This window comes from Thunnus thynnus, chromosome 23 (assembly GCF_963924715.1).
Source record: "Thunnus thynnus chromosome 23, fThuThy2.1, whole genome shotgun sequence".
Taxonomy (NCBI): domain Eukaryota; kingdom Metazoa; phylum Chordata; class Actinopteri; order Scombriformes; family Scombridae; genus Thunnus; species Thunnus thynnus.
Window position 1 is genome coordinate 14,347,347 of NC_089539.1, and position 18,202 is coordinate 14,365,548.

The following is an 18,202-nucleotide window of genomic DNA, read 5'->3' on the forward strand; positions in this document are numbered from 1 at the left end:
GTCAAATTGACCTCAAAGAACACCAATGCGTACAAAATGTGTACAGGATGTTGAAAATATATCATGTTAATTTTATGTTTACCCAGTTGTTCCCATTAAATTAGGAAAAAATAAATATGAAGCAAAAAAAAAAAAAAAAAAGATGTCAACCATTTATTTAGAGACATTAAACATTGAATGGGGTCAAATTGACCCCAGCGATAATAGGAGGGTTGGGAGGCTGTTACCCCGGATCCTGTGTCGGTAAATATGTCTCCTCAGGGAGCTGCAGGAGGAGTCGAGGCATTGGTGAGAGAGCATCAATTAACACCCTCATTCCCTGGAATCAAACAGTTTCTTACTGCAACTGATGATCCTGCCTGCTCACAAACACACTGGAAGTGAGGAACATGCAGACATGCTACAGTATTATAACTATAATCTACTATTCTATACTGAGTTTTGCAATGATATGATAAACCTTGATTTTACTATTATTAAATTGCATAAATACACTCTGAAGAAAGCCCCTCAGTTCCTTAAGATAGACCTTTTTTATAAAACCATAAAATAATCTTGTTTGCAAAAAAAAAAAAAAAAGATTTCTGCTTCTATAATTGCTCTAATGTATCTTCATTTCATAATTTAAACGCTGTGGTGCAGTGCCTTTATAAACACAGACACAATATGCTATTAAATAGCCCACAAACATGGGATTATAGACAAAGGAGGAACAGCTGAGTCTTGTCCATGAGATAAAGAGCATGCCAAGATGTGAATGGCAAAAAATCTATCATCTTTTGATCCCCATTACTATCCCTTCACAGCCTTTCACTGCATCTCCACTCACTGTCTAACATAATATAGCAGCAAAGGACTGTGAGAGACATCTGGCTTTTTATGCTGAGGGATTCACGCTGTATATTTTAATGTGATGTAACTATATATATATATCACATATGGGTTCGCAGATTTAACCAAAGTGGAGCGGGGGCCATAAGCACACATGTGTTTCACCTCTTATTCCATCCTATTTACATCCTTTAATTTCTTTCTCTTCCACTGTTTCTCTCTCTCTCTCTCACACACACACACACAACCTTTCAACACCATATGAACGGACAGTCAGACACACGCAGTGGAAGACAGAGCAGAGCGTACTGTACAGTGATGTCAGAACATTTTCCGATTAACATTCTGACTGATTCCCATTAGATGGTAACTCCCGCTTTATTCTTATCCTCAGTAATTCATAATTCATCAACTAATAACATCTTATTTTAAGTTATAGTCAACCTTATACTGTAGCTATAAAGTCAGATGGGGATTCCCTCACTTATGTAATTCTTCCACTAACATATGCGGACTGTGTGCAGGGTTCTTTCAAATATATCAAGATGAAGCTAACTGCAGATATTTCAGAATTTCTATAATTCAATACTCATTCTTTATTTCTAATCAAATTTTTACTTGCAATAGAAGTGCAACCATTAGTGAAAATACATTTTCTTTATTCTCATGCATGCATGAATCACTATAAATGTATAAGAAGAGTTGATTCAATACTTGTTGTAAATTCACCTGCACTGAAACTCGATGCATCTGCTGCAGAATTAAATGTCATTCTCTCATGTAAAATTAATTAAGATCCAAAGCTTAAATTTAGCATTATGTGTTTTTTTCTCTGAAAAACGCAGTCACACGCATAGAACAGCCAAGTGTGTGTCTTAATCAACTGGACCACCCGTGTTTTTTTTCGGTACCATGTGACCTGTTATTATACTTCCCCCTGACATGAATTTCGTTCAGGATTTACAGTAGGTACAGTATCGTCACCCCCAAGAGAGCTGAACACTTATAAATAGACCGCCGAGAGGATTTCACGCATATAAATACACCACATCCATGCGGGTACACACGTACACAAACATGAACTGCACAGTCAGGTCGAGCACATACTGTGAGTGCATGCACACACAAACTCTATGAAATAAAGATGCTTGACAGTTAGTACATGACGGGATGATAAGATGGTTATGTAAGCTATATGACGAGAGGAGGGAGGGTTGAGGAGAGGAAATAAGGAAAACAGGGGAGTTTAGGAGATGAAAACAGAGAGGGAGCACTGAGGAAAAGAAAGAAAAAGAGGAGAGGAGGCCAAAGAAAATTAAGAATTGAGGCACAATAGAGGGTTTAATTGAACAAAGTAAATGAGAATGACTTTCTGTACAGCATTTATCTAGTAGATAACAAGACTAATGAGCTCCTCGTTGATTAATATGGACATAACAACACACTTATGCACAGATGGTTACGCATATGGTCCCTGTCAACATGGCACACATTAACATTAACAGACACATACACATATATAGTACTCTCTTCTTCACACCTCTACAAACAGAAACACGCACACACACACACACACATTTGGGAGCTGCTGAGCCTAGCTGTCGTAGCTATCCATCATTTAATGGCTAGCCAGAAGCCTTAATGCTCTTTTAACTGCTGTCATTTACAGCCATGGGAGCAGAGGGGGAGAACGGCCAAGCTATCAGACACCTGCTACAGTAAAAATGTTACGCTAAATTAGGCAAAGTTTTCCCTGAATAAAATGTTTTCTTGAAGGTGTGGAAGAACAGAGAAGACATTGAGATTCTCTTCTGAAACCACACAGATGAAATTCTCTGAGCAGCACACAAAATATCCACTGAAAAGAATTCTAATGATGACATTTAATCTCTTAAAATAATATTTAATGCAGTGTAAGCGCTCCTTTAATGGTGGGTGCAGTGGTACAGAAAACACTGCATTAAGCTTTGAATTAGACAAAGTTTAAATGCTGTAATTAGAAACTAATGGAGCAGAAAAGGGAATCATCCTTGACTCCTTGTCATACAGTAATAAATTTAGTGAGAAGGGCCTGGTGGTTTAAATAGATATTCCTGAAACTATAACACCGTGGCGGAGGGTTAAAGCCACGATAGCCACTTCTCCTGTTCACTTAAGATAATGTGCTGGATCAGTGTGTTTGGTTAAAGCCTTCAATTTAAATGTAAAATCTTAATGTCAAATTGGGACATAGCCTTTGATAAATATTAATATTAAAGAATCAATCCTATAAGCTAATCAGTAAACAGGTATGTGCTTTTGTCCACTTCATCAGAAATCAGAGCACGTTAATGTAATTATTTTATCTGAACTGAAAAATAAGCTATTGAGGGTTGCTGTGTGAGAGAGTAAGGATTAAATCTGACATGAATTAAAACTTTCTTTGGATTGGAGAAAAGAAAATAGTTGGATGCATAGACGCAAATCATTTTACATGTATCACCTCACAAGATACAGTACAGAGTAATTTTTGGAGTCATTTTTCAATGTAAATGCTACAATATCAGTGATAGTGTAGAAATATAATAAGCCTATTTTATGGACAACATTAAGAATAAAGCATAAATCTAACATGGAAAAAACAGATCAATGAGATGAGGTTTACAAGGTTTCATTCCCAGAGAGTACACATCTTAAACATTCAAGACATTCACAATTCAATATATTTAATGAAAATAGTCAACAACTTAGCTAGAAGTCTGCAGACATACTGTATAATATTTAGGAAAGTGTTTTTTATGCATCCTTCACGTCAAATTCAAGTTTTGAGTTTGTTATCATAAATACGAAGGATTCATTTAGTTCAAGGTTCAAGGGTTGAAGAACTGTCTCTGTTATAGAAATTGACCAAAACTTGTTGGAAGCTTTAAAGTGAGAAACATCATCAATATCAGTTTGCTCCCATTTGTACTGACCTGAGCTGCAATGGCCCAAAATCTGGACTCAATCACCTCCAGAGTCATCTGAACACCAGTGGCTGCAGAGAGAGAAAGAGGTCAGTTAGGTAGGACAGTAAAATAAACCAGCATAACAATGTATAGACAGAGAAGGAAGAAAAGAGGATAAGCACGGGGAAAGAGAAAAGTAAGTTGAATTAAGAGGAGGATGAGGAGAAGTATAAGTGAAAACAGGACAAAAACTGAATGGATTGGCAAACAGACTGAAGGGGCATGACAAAAAGATGAGCAAAAAGAAGAAGAGGAGGGACAGAAAAATCAAGAGGAAGAGTACAACTTGTTTAGCAGTTGGGGTTCTTGTAGTTGGGGTTGTGGCAGATGCACTACAGGTAACACTGCTGCTAGACCAATGCCTGGCAACTGAGACAGGGGCTTTGAAAATGCCTCTCTTCAGTAACATCTAGCACATGTCCACTGTAAACATTATTAGTACATGGTGTCATGGCAACAACATGGAAGCAGGAAGAAAACAATGTACACTGCCTGTGGATAAACAGAATGATCTTTCTAACTTTTTTTTCACTGCACTTTACCTGTGTACCTATGCATCTGTTGTCTATTCTTGGAAATGCAAGGTTTGTACTGTACTTCTTATGAAAAAGTAGTACATTGACTTAATTAATAACACTAAGAAAAGTATATATTATATCAGGTATGCGTTGGTCAAATGTCAGGTGACTCTCTATATTTATTGTGGATCTATACTGTTTCCGGTCAGAAAAGTCTATGTGCTTCTATTACAAATTTCTGTCCAGCAAACATTGATTGCACACTGAAGCGTTAACTTAAGTGGCTAGGTTTTTTAGCCAAGATTCCTAATTTGACAGAAAAAAAAAATCCCAACTCAAGGTCCACTTGCTTTTCTAGGGCTTTCAACCATATCACACAGTCTTCATCAACTGATGGAGCTGCTCAGCTGTCATGAAGATGGATCTATTGACTTGTACTTTTAAGACTTCAAGTTAGGCAGAGTTAAGCAAGCAAGGTCAAGAATGAACTCTCACTCCCTTCTCTCTCATATGAAGACTGTAAAGCAGTACTGTGACAATTGTTTTCATACTGTAGTAGTAGCAATAATAGCAGTAGCAGTAGCAGTAATATAAGTAACAGCACTGGTGGTCATACGTACCACTGCTGAGATAATATTTTCAGTTTAAGTGGTAGTGGTGCGTCGTTTAGTAGTAATGGTCGTAGCAGCAATAGTAGACCTGCCAGCAGTAAATGGAGAGCAAAACTTTAATTCCAGCAGTTTAGAAGAAAGGGCATTAATGAGCTGATTAATGTCCCAGGGTGAGAGTCTATATCTCTCTCTTGGCTCTCAGGCTGGAGGAGTAGAAGAGGACCTGCTGTGCAGATCGGCACTGCCTTCAGAACTTAACTTATGAAAATCCTTTTACAATAACTGGCCTTTTGAGCCACAGTACTGCTGTGTGAACTGACTATTCTTAGACAGTGTGTGTTTGTGTGTGTGCACGCTCACACATCCGTCCAACCCCTGCCTACAACGTAGCACTCTCCGTCACAAAACATTAAGCCTACAATTAGTGTGTGTTGGTACATGTTTCACACACACACATGGCGTCGGAGTTATTGCTTGTGTCAGCTTAGGGCTGTACGTCCGTCAGCATTGCAGTCAGCGTGGTGATGCAAAATGGAACGGTAATTGCATAAGTTCTCAGAGCAAACACACACATGCACACATACTGTATACGCCCACGCACACACAACAAATGGACACACACTGCGAGGGATGATATGACACTTCATATTAGCATCAAAGACTCAGCGTTTTTTTTTCTCGCAGCGTGCTTTGTACAGCCACTCTGGGAAAGCCTCCGCAATGCTCACAATACACTAAAGACGCATTAACACACGTGCACACACACACACACACTGTCCTTCACATATTAATGCACATATACTGTATAAGTACACACTGTATACAGTATGACAGCATGCACAAATGCACAGCATGCACCCATTTACACACATACACATCATCATGTACAGTAATACACATACACAGGCCAGAATAATTGATGAAATGGAGTCAGGTTGCTTTATTATGAGAAAAAATTAGCTATGGGTGGGTTACTTTTTAGGTCTGGTTGCAGGATGAGAGACAAGTGAAGTGTGAGAGAAAAAGAGAGCAGACAGGAAGGGCTGGCTTGTTGTTTATTTGTTAATAATAATTTGGATACTTTAAATATGATCAGAAAAAAACATCAGTAATCAGTTAAAGGATCATAGAAAAACAGCTGATCACCATGCAAGATATCAGGGGCTGGAGCAAGGATTTTTGAAATCCTGACTAAGAAACACTAAGAAAATAAGGTCCTTTTTTTTTTAAATTGCAAAATGTTAACTTTTTGGTTATATCTTCTGCATTTTCTTCTCTACATTAAGGTCTGATGCCAGTTAACTCTGGTTTAGAATACGAAACTCATTTTATTTCGGTGTATTTGTTTATTTAGTTTTTGCCTCAAAGAGTCAAATTAAATCTAAAAGAATACAATCAGCTTTAAAGAGTGTGTAATATGTGTCTAATTGTAGAATGCAAACTCCTCCCTATGTCATTACATCTCCCAAATTTGCAACAATATTGCAGAGGATAAGACCTCTGTGTCCTCAATGGTAGCTACAGCCTGGTAAACCATGTATTTTATTAATTGACTATACTTCTTCCTCAATCAGACTTTCCATTATTTTCTGTATTAAAATCAAATTACCAGACTCAAATCTACAGTGAACATCAAGCCTGCCACACAGTCATTTTACCAAAGTTGTATTATTCAGTGGAAACTAATAGCTGTCTGGAGCAGATGGTGAAAACACATCCAAATATTCCAAACTGTGTGGCATGCCTTTGAAAATACTCAGCAAAAGAGTAGAAAATAATTTATCTTAGCCCATGGCCATAGTCTAAAAAGTTAAACATAACTCACTCAATTATGCTTGTAAAATGCAATTAGCTCATGAATTATGGTAAGAATAAACCACGAGCTGTGTGTCCTCAAGGGGTTGAGTCCACATATTGTAGGAAAACAGCTCCGACACGCTCTGTCAGCTGTCCTTGGGTGTGTGTTTCAGTGTGTGTGTGTGTGTGTATGTGTGTGTGTATACGTGTTTGGTTTGCGTGTGTCATGTATTTCATTCAATCTCTTAAAAATCAGTCATGATTTTGGACCGTGGCTCTAATCAGCCTGTAATCAGTTATGTACACAGAAAAGTTTGTTTAGCCAATTGGGGAGATGTTTATCAGTTCATAAATTGATGAACTTGGCTCCAGGACAGCTGTTGAAAAACGTTCTTAATTGTAAAACTGACTGACTGGTTTTCATCCTCTTTGTTGGTTTTCCAGCAACAGATTTTCACATGTGGTTTGCCATTTTGTCACCCATGGAGAAAAAACATAATTTGTACTAAAAATATAATCTTTACTAAAAGCGCATTAGAGTTTCTCTCTCACATCCCCCCCCCCCCCCCCCCTCCGCCCCCCCCCAAATATTGCAACTGACCTTGAAGTCGTCCCCTTCCACCATAATCTCAGATGAAGTGTTGGAAGGCCATTATGGAGGGCAGCAGTAATCTGCCTTCTTTCCCTCTCTGAGTTGGAGGCTGATAGGCCAAATCTAATTAAAACCATCACAATGATCCGTGTGTGTGTGTGTGTGTGTGTGTGTGTGTGTGTGTGTGTTTGTGTGTGTGTGTGCTGTAATAGATGTTTTTTTCTATAATGTGTGCACACAGCTAGCATTTCTCAATGTGTGTTCACTTAACATACAGCAGTGTAGACAAGGATATGCATGAACTTGCATGCATGCAATTTAGAGTGTGTGTGTGTGTGTGTGTGTGCTCATGAGCTTGAATTGTGTGCATGTTTGTGTGTCTTGTGCCACTCTCATTCTGAGTTGCAATTAGTGCGAGCTGCCAATCACAGTGGAGTGCGCTTTCAACAGGAAATGAATTAATGAAGAAATAAATAAAAAATTTAAGCAACCAAGACCCAGAGTTAATTGGTTATTACACTAACGAGATAGAGGGATGAGAGACGGAGGGATGTGAACTGTGAACAACGGCAAAAAAGAATGTGTGAGAGAGACAAGGCAGAGTGAAAATGAGTAAAGAGTCTCACTGCCTTGTTGTCTCATCATATTTCACCCTACAATATATACATATTTACATATATTTCTATATTTACACTTTCTGTGTGTGTGTGTTGTAGAGTGAGACAAGTAGTCAGGAAGACAGAAAGAAAGATGGAGAGGTAAGAAGACAGAGGGAAGCAGAAAAGGTGACAAGACAAGAACATGATGGACACAGAGTGAAGGGGAAGACAAAGACATAATCATGCATATATGCACAAACAGTGTACACATCTTAACAGAACCTTTGCTGCTTTTGCAACACTGTATATTAATTTTCTGTGTCCTTAAAATATCTACTAACAACAGTAAATATGTTTTTGAAAGAATTATAATGCTGCCTGGATTACAGTTCAAAATAATAGGGAAACATTTTTAACAAGCAAATCTGCTAAATGCTCAGTGACAACAGATTTTATTACATTGTTTTCCCCAAAATATCCTCTTTTAGCAGCTAAATGATTCATGTTTTTATGGTTTGGTTTAGGCAACTCCACAAAATAACATTGCAATAATCTATGCAGCAATTACATCACCCCAAAATGAATTAGACAAAACCATTTAGTAGCATATAAACACAATTTTGAGAAGCTTTGGTTGCCTAGTTATGCCACTAACGCTTACCATAATTGAACAGTGAGACAGAGAAAGGTGACCAGCTTGCTGGCCTTTTGCTAAATGCAGCAGCGAGAGTGTCGAGTGTCTGACAGACTGTGAAGAAAGAAAGAGAGGGACGGTGGAACGGAACAGAGGAAGGCAAAATTTTGACATTGTTTAGCGTGTTTGTGTGTCTGCGTGAGTGTGTGTGTGTTGTGCTGAGGTGGCACAGGGGGTCAGGCTGTGTTAAATGACCAGTGAACAGAGCAGGTTTTGATGGTTCCCTTAGCAAGACCCTGGAGTCCACACGCACACATGCACGCACGCACGCACACACGCACACATGCACACACACACAAACACACGCACACACATACACACAAACACACGCACCCAGAGTCAATAAATTAAACTGACACAATGGCTGAGTCTCTGGGCACAGAGAGGACACTGAAAATAAGGCCACTATAGTGAGGAGGTCATTTCATGCCTTTCTGTCTCTCACACACGTACACAAACACACACACACACACATCAGCATGCTTTTATAATGGATGATGCATATATAATATACACAAAGGGGGAAAAGAGGTCAAGGAACTAAGAGGGAAAGAGAGAGAGTCCAAGATCAAAGGTGTGAAGGGCACATGCATAAATACACACAAACACACACACAAACACACACACGCACAATAGGCCAAAAAAGGACAGAATGTGGACTGCAGGAAGGACACACACACACACACACAGACACACACACACACACACACACAGATATCACATCAACAGAGCATCAGCAGAGACATTGGAATCAAAGGAACAGATTAATTGATGTAATGGCGTCAGGTGGCACAGGTGGAGGGAGAATGATGGAGGGATGAAGAGGGACAAGAGGGAGGAGAGGAAAAGGATAAGACGAAAGGCAGAGGGGATGAAAGAGGATGAATTGATTTTTAATAATGTTATGAGTTGGAAACCCTTTTCATTTCAACCAAGCGTGGCTATTAATAATAGAGCGCATGAGATCAAATGGTGTGTGTGTCCATGAGTGTATGTGTGTGTGTTTCTCATTCTTTCACGTGTGTGTTTGTGTGTGTGTGTGTGTGTGTGTGTGTGTGTGTCTGGGTGTGTGTGTGTGTGTGTCTGGGTGTAGAGACAGTAAAGAAAGTGGAGGAGGGAGGTGAGGAGAGCAAAACAAGGATTAACGGTGTGTGTGTGTGTGTGTATGTGTATTTATGTTTTTTAATATAGTGTGAGCATTTGTTCTTAATTTAAAATTCACACCTACTTTTGAAGGATAATTCTTGTTTATTAAAGCGGAGTCCTATTTTTGTATTTTTGGAAATCATCCCTATTGGCAATAACAACATTGCACTAACTATGTTAAACAGTAACTTAACAGTAACACAGTAACACTTAAAAGCAGTGTTACTGCCCTCAGGTTGAAATTTGTTAGCCTGTTTTACCTCTGTTGGGTGTAGTTGTGTTAGGTTAGAAGTTGCCCCTGTAACCACACCCAACAGCGATGTCACAGTGTACTGACAAGACTGTCCTCCAAAGAAAAACGACACAATGGGTCGTGATGTCAGTTGGCCAAAAGCAACTTATAGTTACGTTTGAGTGACAGATGCCATCTAACGGCTGTAGTAATTATGACCTGGAGCGGTGCCGCAATGACTGTGAGTGTCACATTTCCAACTGCGAGCCAGGTTTTTTAAAAAAATAACTACTAACTTTAACCCCATGGTTGTTATTGTAGCCATGACCACAACGGTGGCCTAACTGTAAGGATGTAGTAAATTTAAACCACAGCCTATGTTTCTGTAACCTTAACAAAGTGATCATTTAACCCAAACCGTGATCTTTCCCTAAATCTAAGTGTTTTTTGTGTATAAACTTAATCGGACCTTAACCACAGCATTGTCACATCATAAAACAATTATTTTTTAACAGTGATTTGTAACAGTTTTGGAAAAGCACAGACAAATGATGTCCTGCTGATTACTGCCAATAGGGGCGCCAGATTAGAAAGCGCTCCTATGTGTTGTTCTGCAGCGGTCAAACAATGTTTAATTCAGAGGACTGACATACTTCTATGAAAACATAAACCACTGAAAGTTGGCAAAAACAAGATTTTGGGGAGTTAAGTAATTCTTTCATTTCTGGGATCTTACACGGTAAGCTTGTCAAAAATACATCAGAAGGAGCAAAAGTGGAGCAGCCAGATGACCATACAGGTTTGAAGCAAACCCCCATGTTAGGCAGACTTATCTTATCACCATAACTGTCTGTGTTAATCATCCATCACAGTTTAAAAATAGACTTTTGGGTTCAATGTTTCCCTGTTTCCTCATCGCTTTCTGGCCTCGTCCAACATTGTTGTAAAACGTTACTGTGATCCAAGATTTCAGTAAAAACTTTGGCAAAATTATTTTCTAGTTTACCCATTAATCCAAAAACTCTCCACTTGTGTGTTTGATTGGAAAAAGTTATTGATAATTAATGTGTCTTTTGCAGCTAGTTTGAAACCTTAAATGTTAGTGTTTTATTTGAACTGACTGTGGACAACATGATTACTGTTTATCTGAACAAATGTCAAAGACTCATGTTTGTGTCTTTTCTGCTTTCATGTACACAGACACACACAGACACACAGACACACACACACACACACACACACACAAACACACAAACACACACACACACAGTCAGTGTTGACTACCCACAAACATACTGCACACATCAACACTGACAAAGACACAGACATGCACAGAGATGATAGCTTTCTCATTTAGAAATGTCACTTGTGTTCTATTTCTCTCTGTCTCCCTCACAAACAAACAAACACATAATTATAGTTTTTATCTATAAATGTCAAACATACATTATGGAGAGAGAGACAGTTCAGAACATTTATGTTATTTCTTATTTTTTCTTATTATTTTCGTTATTGTTCCTTCCTTCCATGTGTTTCTTCCTCTCTCTTTCTTTCTATCCTCTTTAATACGTGACTGTTTGAGCCTGTGAAAACTGAATCTCTCTCTCATTCTAACCTTAATCTTACCATCAATGTATTCAAAGGTCTTGACATCTTTCATCAATGCACACAAATCATAATCTGCATCTTGCCTCATTTCATGTTCTTTGTTGTCCTCCATTACATGTTGACCTGGGGAGTATGGGGTTTAGTTTTTTCTCTGATGATTTTAACTTTATGTATTATTTTATTGTTGTGCTGTTGATGAATTAATATTACAGAATCACAGAGACATCTTTGCACTCCCTATTGTCTAAGCACTGCTGATATTGCATTCCTGGAAATTGGTTTGGGCTAATTAGGAGACTCAATCGTATTTGTCGAATAAAAAAAAAAAGAAGTTGTTTGCTATTCTAACTCCCAAGTATTGCTGGTGGCATCGGTAAATGAAGTTACGGCATTATCAGTATTTTAATAAACTGTGCGTGGGTGCAGTGATGTACTTTTGTGGCAGATGTAATGTATGCAGAATGACAAAACTTTGATCTCAGTGGAGTAAACTGCCAGTCAAACTGGGCCACATGGATATATAGTATGAACAGGACTTTTCAGCAATTATATGCTGATTCACTACTAGTACTAGCACTACTATTAGCTTCCTACTTTGGGTTTTATTTAGAATTTTTGACTGGAAGTTATTTTCTATTCTGGCTGGTTAGACGTAAATAGGCAAACCAACATAAAAATGCCTGATTTTAGAGGTCCCTGTGGACAGAAGTGGTAGTGTTTTCCCAGAATACTGCAAGAAGACTGCATTTCCCATGAGCATCATCGCCTTGTGTCATTAAGATCTTGGCTAGCGCGTGCATTTGTTTTGGAAATGAGTGAAAGAAAGATGCTATTTACTTTTAATACTATTTTTCTTTTTTAAAGACAGCTGTTTGCAGGATGCATAACGATGAGGTAATGTATCTATTTGTGACTCTGTACAATTAATAATTGTAATATGGCGATAGTGAAACTAAGTAAACTTTATTATTGTACTGTTCATACACCTCGGTTACATGTAAGGTTGCATTCACCACCAAATCCAGCAATGTGGCACCATCCCGCAGGGTTGTGCGGAGGTGTGGGTGTGTTTATTTGTGCTTTAGAACTTAACCGCTGTGAAACAATCAGAAACATTTTATTTCTCAGATTCACTCCTTTATTTTCAATATACCACCACTCGCTCTCTTCATTCACTCTCTAGCTCGCCCAACCACCACTGCTTCTTTCGCTGATAAGTCTAACTTTACTTTTAACGTTATCAAATGAAGATAAATGTCCTCCCCCCATCCTCTCCTCGTCCTGATAACATCTCTGTACTCCCTCATGCTACAATGCTACATGTCTTGTAAACAAAAGCTCTTCCGGTCTGCGTGCCGTGAATTGTTTTGTCTGATTTCGCAGGGAATCTGACACGGTGGCAGGCATATAGAATAACTATTTAGAAATAGTCAATCTTCTCACTGATGGCCTCATTTGCTTATGTAGGTCACATAAAGGCATCAGAGGCATCATGAGACAGTTTCATAACTAGTTTAAAAGTTCCTTGTAGTAACTTTCATTGTCCTACTATTATCCAGCTATTATTACTCTCTTATTTGGTTGATTCCAGTGCATAGAGTTTACCACACAGTTTACACAGTTTGTTGGAAATTTTCGTCAAACTGAGTTATTATAGCAGGCAGTTACTAAGCAAAAACATTAAATGAGTGGTACTTCAATTAGCATTGTAGGAACTGAAGCTTATTCTACAGCTGTAAGTCACTATGTACGCAGGCATCCTTTATTTAACTAATATCTTTCATCCCACATCATTTTTAACACTATTTTTAAGGTTTCACAACCTTGACAGATATGAAACTTGCTCCACACACACAGAACCAAAAATAAATAAACAGATAAAAAATTGGTGTTCCCAAAAACAGCAGTGCTATGTTCACCATATCTTCAGCAGATCCCATGACTTTCTGATGGAGAGTGTTCAATAAACTGATGTTGCCTGGCAACAAACACTGTTACATTATGGGAAATTCTGGTCGTGTCCTTAGAGAAAAAAAAAAGTTCAGTAACGGCTGGTTATAATGATCAGTTTGAAAAAGAAATCCTTGACGTCTGAGCCGACACAAAAGCCCACGCACAGACACCTAGACACAGACTTCTAAACATACAGAAACACACACAAATGTTCAATCACACAATTTAAACTTACGGACTCCAATGCATTGATGAAATACCTTGAAACACGGGATAAATTGGACAAATCGGGCAAAGATGTCCTCACATACGAATGCTCACACACACACACACACACACACACACACACACACACACACACACACACACACACACACACACACACACACACATACCAGATCTTGGTCACTTTTAGACACTACATAGACTTACATTAATTTCCTGGAAACTTACCCTAACCACTGACCCAAAAATCTGCTTTTTCCCAATTGGGGACATGGCAGACCACACACACACACACACACACATACACTCACACTCACACGCATGCACACAAACATATAGACACACATGCAACCACACACACAAGTAAGAACAACCCGCTGACTTCAACTCATTCAATGTTGAGCAAATTAAAAACCATTAAACCCAACCTCTTACCTTAAACTTTAAAAAGTCACATCATTTTTTGTGACAACAAGAAAGAGGCACACACACACACATACACACACCTCTGTGCTGAAGCTCGCTAACCTCAGAGGAGTCGCCGGAGGCTGCACTGACATCACGTTACCAAAGCAACAGGCAGAGGACTGGGATTGGACGAAAAGGATGATGACTCAACCTCCCTCCCTCATCTTCCTCCTGTCTCTTGCCATAATCTCTCTCTCTCTCTCTCTTTCTCTCTCCCTAGAAGTCTTTCACTTACTCATGTGCAACTTTTGAACGTCAAGGATCCAGACAGATGCACGCACAGGCAGAGCCTCATGATATTCCTCGATTAAAAGAACGGAATGGTGGCACATTTTGGCCTGGACTAAACTAACTTTGAATTGTACAAACAGGACACACACACACACACACACAAACACACAGATAACCATCTGAGAGTAGCAAAAATTGGTACAAAATATTCTGACAAGTAGGTACCTCGCTCCCAATGGAGCAAGCCAAATACCAAACACTGCAGAGAGAATTTAAGACATCAGGAGAAAGTAGACTTTATGTTCATGCAGCTGGTTTAACAGTGAAATCCACTGATACAGCTGAAAGTTGGACAGAGGATTCTGTCACCCCCGTTTAGCAGTCTTGATGGTGACAGAGCAGTGGTGATAGAGCGTAAAATGAGTGTTCCTTTTTCTTTAAAATGGAAATAAATGCTGTTGACATTGGGTGTATGTGTGTGTGGACCTTCTAAGTCAGCAGAGCCTACCTTATTAACCTAGTTTTACAGCCTTCTTGAGCGGGCCTGTTGGAGGCACGCTCACTAAATCATTCATAGTGGAGAGACAGGGAGAAACATGTTCCTGTGTGTGTGAGAGAGACTGACAGAAAGACAGAAAGAAAGAAAGAAAGAAAGAAAGAAAGAAAGAAAGAAAGAAAGAAAAAGAAAGAGTTGGTGGGATGCTGCTGTTGTTTTCTGTTTTGAATGTTTATGGTAGTTTGTGCTCATAACAGGGTTATTCTGTCACATATTGAAAAAGAATTTAAATGGTGACACTTTGAGACACTTATCTGGTGTGAAATGAAATTCAATTACCTACTCAATCTTTTATTATTGATCACATGGTCCACCCATTTCTGTGCCAGCTTCAGTGAGGGTTGCTAGGTATAGTTGGGGAGCACAGGTTTAGGAATAAGTTGCTGTACAGACATGATGGTAAGAAAACTCAACATCACATCAACACAGTTGTAGAAGTGACAACTGTTAAATCAACATAAACCTTTAATCTTTGTGAAAAAGGTCAAGTTAACTCCTCCAAGCAACCACTACTGCTACTTCCATGTTGGCCAACACAATGTCTACACAACGTCACGTGCACGTTAGCGCAGCAGGGTGACTGAAAACACGACTGAAACACCTCCTGTGTAGACAAGCTGTAAAAATGAAATCAGCAGAACAGATACATTGCTTATTACTGATTGATTTAGGCAAAACTAAACAAAATACCCCCTCCAAAAAAAAAAAAAAAATTATTATCAGGCTATAATTGGTAGCCTTATCGGTAGGCCAACAGTTTCCATCAGCATCCAGTCACCATGCCAATCTAGGCTAAACATGTCCTAACTCCAGCTCTAAACCACTCAGACATGAGACTGATCCTCTCATTTCTATTATGTAAGCAATTAAATAAGCATATTTTCAAAAATGTTGAACTATTCCTTTAAGGCAAAATAACATCAGTAAAAAAAAGAGAAAGAAACAAAGAAAGAACAGAAAATCTACCTAAAATAGCTCTCCTCCACTTATTCATCCTCTCCTCCCTTTGCCATCTCCTCCTCTTTTACTTCCATGTTTTCTCCCTTAACTTCCCTCCCTCCTCTCTCTAAGAAGACAGATGGTGTTCGCTCACCTCTCCCCTCTTTATCTCTCAACTGCCGCTCTCTCTTTTTCACTCTATTCTTTTGCCCTCTTGTCTGTCTTTCTTTCATTTCTGCTCTGCGTATCTTTGTTGTTCTATTGTTCTCTCTTTCACTCCTTCTCTACCTCCTACTTTTTCTCTTATTTTCTCCTCCCTCGCTCTCGTCTCCTGTCTGGCCCACACCACTCTCTGTCTCTCCCTCTTCCTCTCCTCTAGGAAATCCCTCTCTACCATCTGTCTGGCTGTGATGAATTCGGAGCCTTTCAGAACAAATCAACTTGGCCAAATTAATGAGACTCTCCAAGGGGATAAACTTGGTGTGCTGTGTGTGTCTATGTGTTTGTGTACGTGCGTGCGAGAGAGTGCGTGCACCTAAAGTACTTCATAATCCGTCGACTGTACTGCTTAATTTATCCTGCAGTGACAGATAGCGTGTTACAGGGAAATACAACAGACAAGTCTGACTGCACACATTGAGTTTCTTAAACTATTACAGGTCAGGACCCCAGATGGGCCAATATTTGGTCAAGCCCTCATGTTAACTGCTGTTTTTTTTATGTGGGTTAGAAACTACAATCACTTTTAACCAAACGTTCCAAAAACAAGGATGTAAGGTTTTTGGGGTCACAAGTAGTTTATGTTATGCATTCCAAGAAAAGTTAAGATCATACTGAGCTACCTAGTAGGGTTATTAGCTACAGTTTTAGCCTTGTGATTGCTAGTAGCACTGGTAAGAGGGAAATATAACTTTGTGTTTGCTGGGAAGATGTGAAGTTGTACTCAAAAATGATGGTGTTTCAAATAGAGGTATACCAGTTTCACTAATTTATTCTATCTCATTAACTAGCAAGACTGGTGTAATATGAGTCATTAGTACATGTTCTGTCACTTGAAGAAAATAATTCAACATTCAACAATATAATTAAATAGTTAGTGTTAATAATCTTTATACAACTTTGTAATTTTGAAACACAAATGCTATAAGTGTATTAATAACATATCATTATTATCATTATTATAGTCATTTATCATCAAAATAAACACTGTTCCTGCACAGTGTGATTAATGTCATCTCAATGCAGGTAAATTGTTTATGTTATATTCAAAGTATTGCATATAAATACAGTAAAATGTACATTTGGGGCCCTGAGTATAATGCTGTAGATAAAATGTAACCTGTTAAGCTGCTCAAAGTACACAAGGAATTATCCTTCGTCATGTTGTAGTTTATGTGAAAAAATGTAGCACTTGTTGCTTTTGTCCCCTTTTATGTGTAAATTTAGAAAATGAATTTATGTCCTTTTGAGACAGGATGTTAGGGTTGGTGATTAATCATAAGTGTAAACTAATGGGTTATGGAGTGAAGGTACCAGTACATGCTACCTTACCTGATTTAATGACATGATTTATGATGATAGGTAAAAAACTGTTTTTCTATCTAGCCCAATTCTATCACCAGTCTCTAATATGCATAATACATTATAGTTCTTTACAAAACAGAGTTAGAAAAGTGCTTTATGAATACTGGGCATACTTTTTTTGTGAAAAGAATTAAAATGAAAAGCAATGGGAAATACAATAGGCATGACTGGTAAAATGTGTTTCAGGGCATGAATTAAGAGATGATTGATTTCTAATGGAGCAATCCTCGATGACCATATTGACCGAAAGGCCATAAAACTGTCTGGTCAATATGAGGCTGATTCACTGATGATAGAAAACACTGATGAATGGGAACAGAGACACCAATGACTCCTGGGATGAAAACATGGTCATACACGATATGGGTGTACCTGAGTGTGTATGTGTGTGTGCGTGTAAAGATGGATAGTGCCTTGAAGACACCTGCTCTATGCAGGAACTGGTGGTTGTAGCACTAAACGTGCCAGGCCAGACCTGGTGTTAATACAAAGACTAGAGCCAATTCATCTTCACTGACACTCACCCAATAGCACAGTAAATTACAGAGCAAGGGAGGGGGTGCTGGGGTGTTAAGAGATAGAGAGACAGAGAGAGAGAGAGAGAGAGAGAGAGAGAGAGAGTTGAAGGAAG

At 38.7% G+C, this 18,202-nt stretch overlaps 1 protein-coding gene across 1 annotated transcript in view; it reads right to left on the reverse strand.

Annotated features, from left to right (window-relative positions):
* Positions 1 to 18,202, reverse strand: part of cacna2d4a (calcium channel, voltage-dependent, alpha 2/delta subunit 4a) — a 90,518-nt gene that overhangs the window by 12,690 nt on the left and 59,626 nt on the right. Inside the window, exon 27 of the mRNA XM_067581552.1 lies at positions 3,786 to 3,847. Coding sequence (XP_067437653.1) covers positions 3,786 to 3,847 — 62 coding nt within the window. The remainder of the gene's footprint in view (positions 1 to 3,785; positions 3,848 to 18,202) is intronic.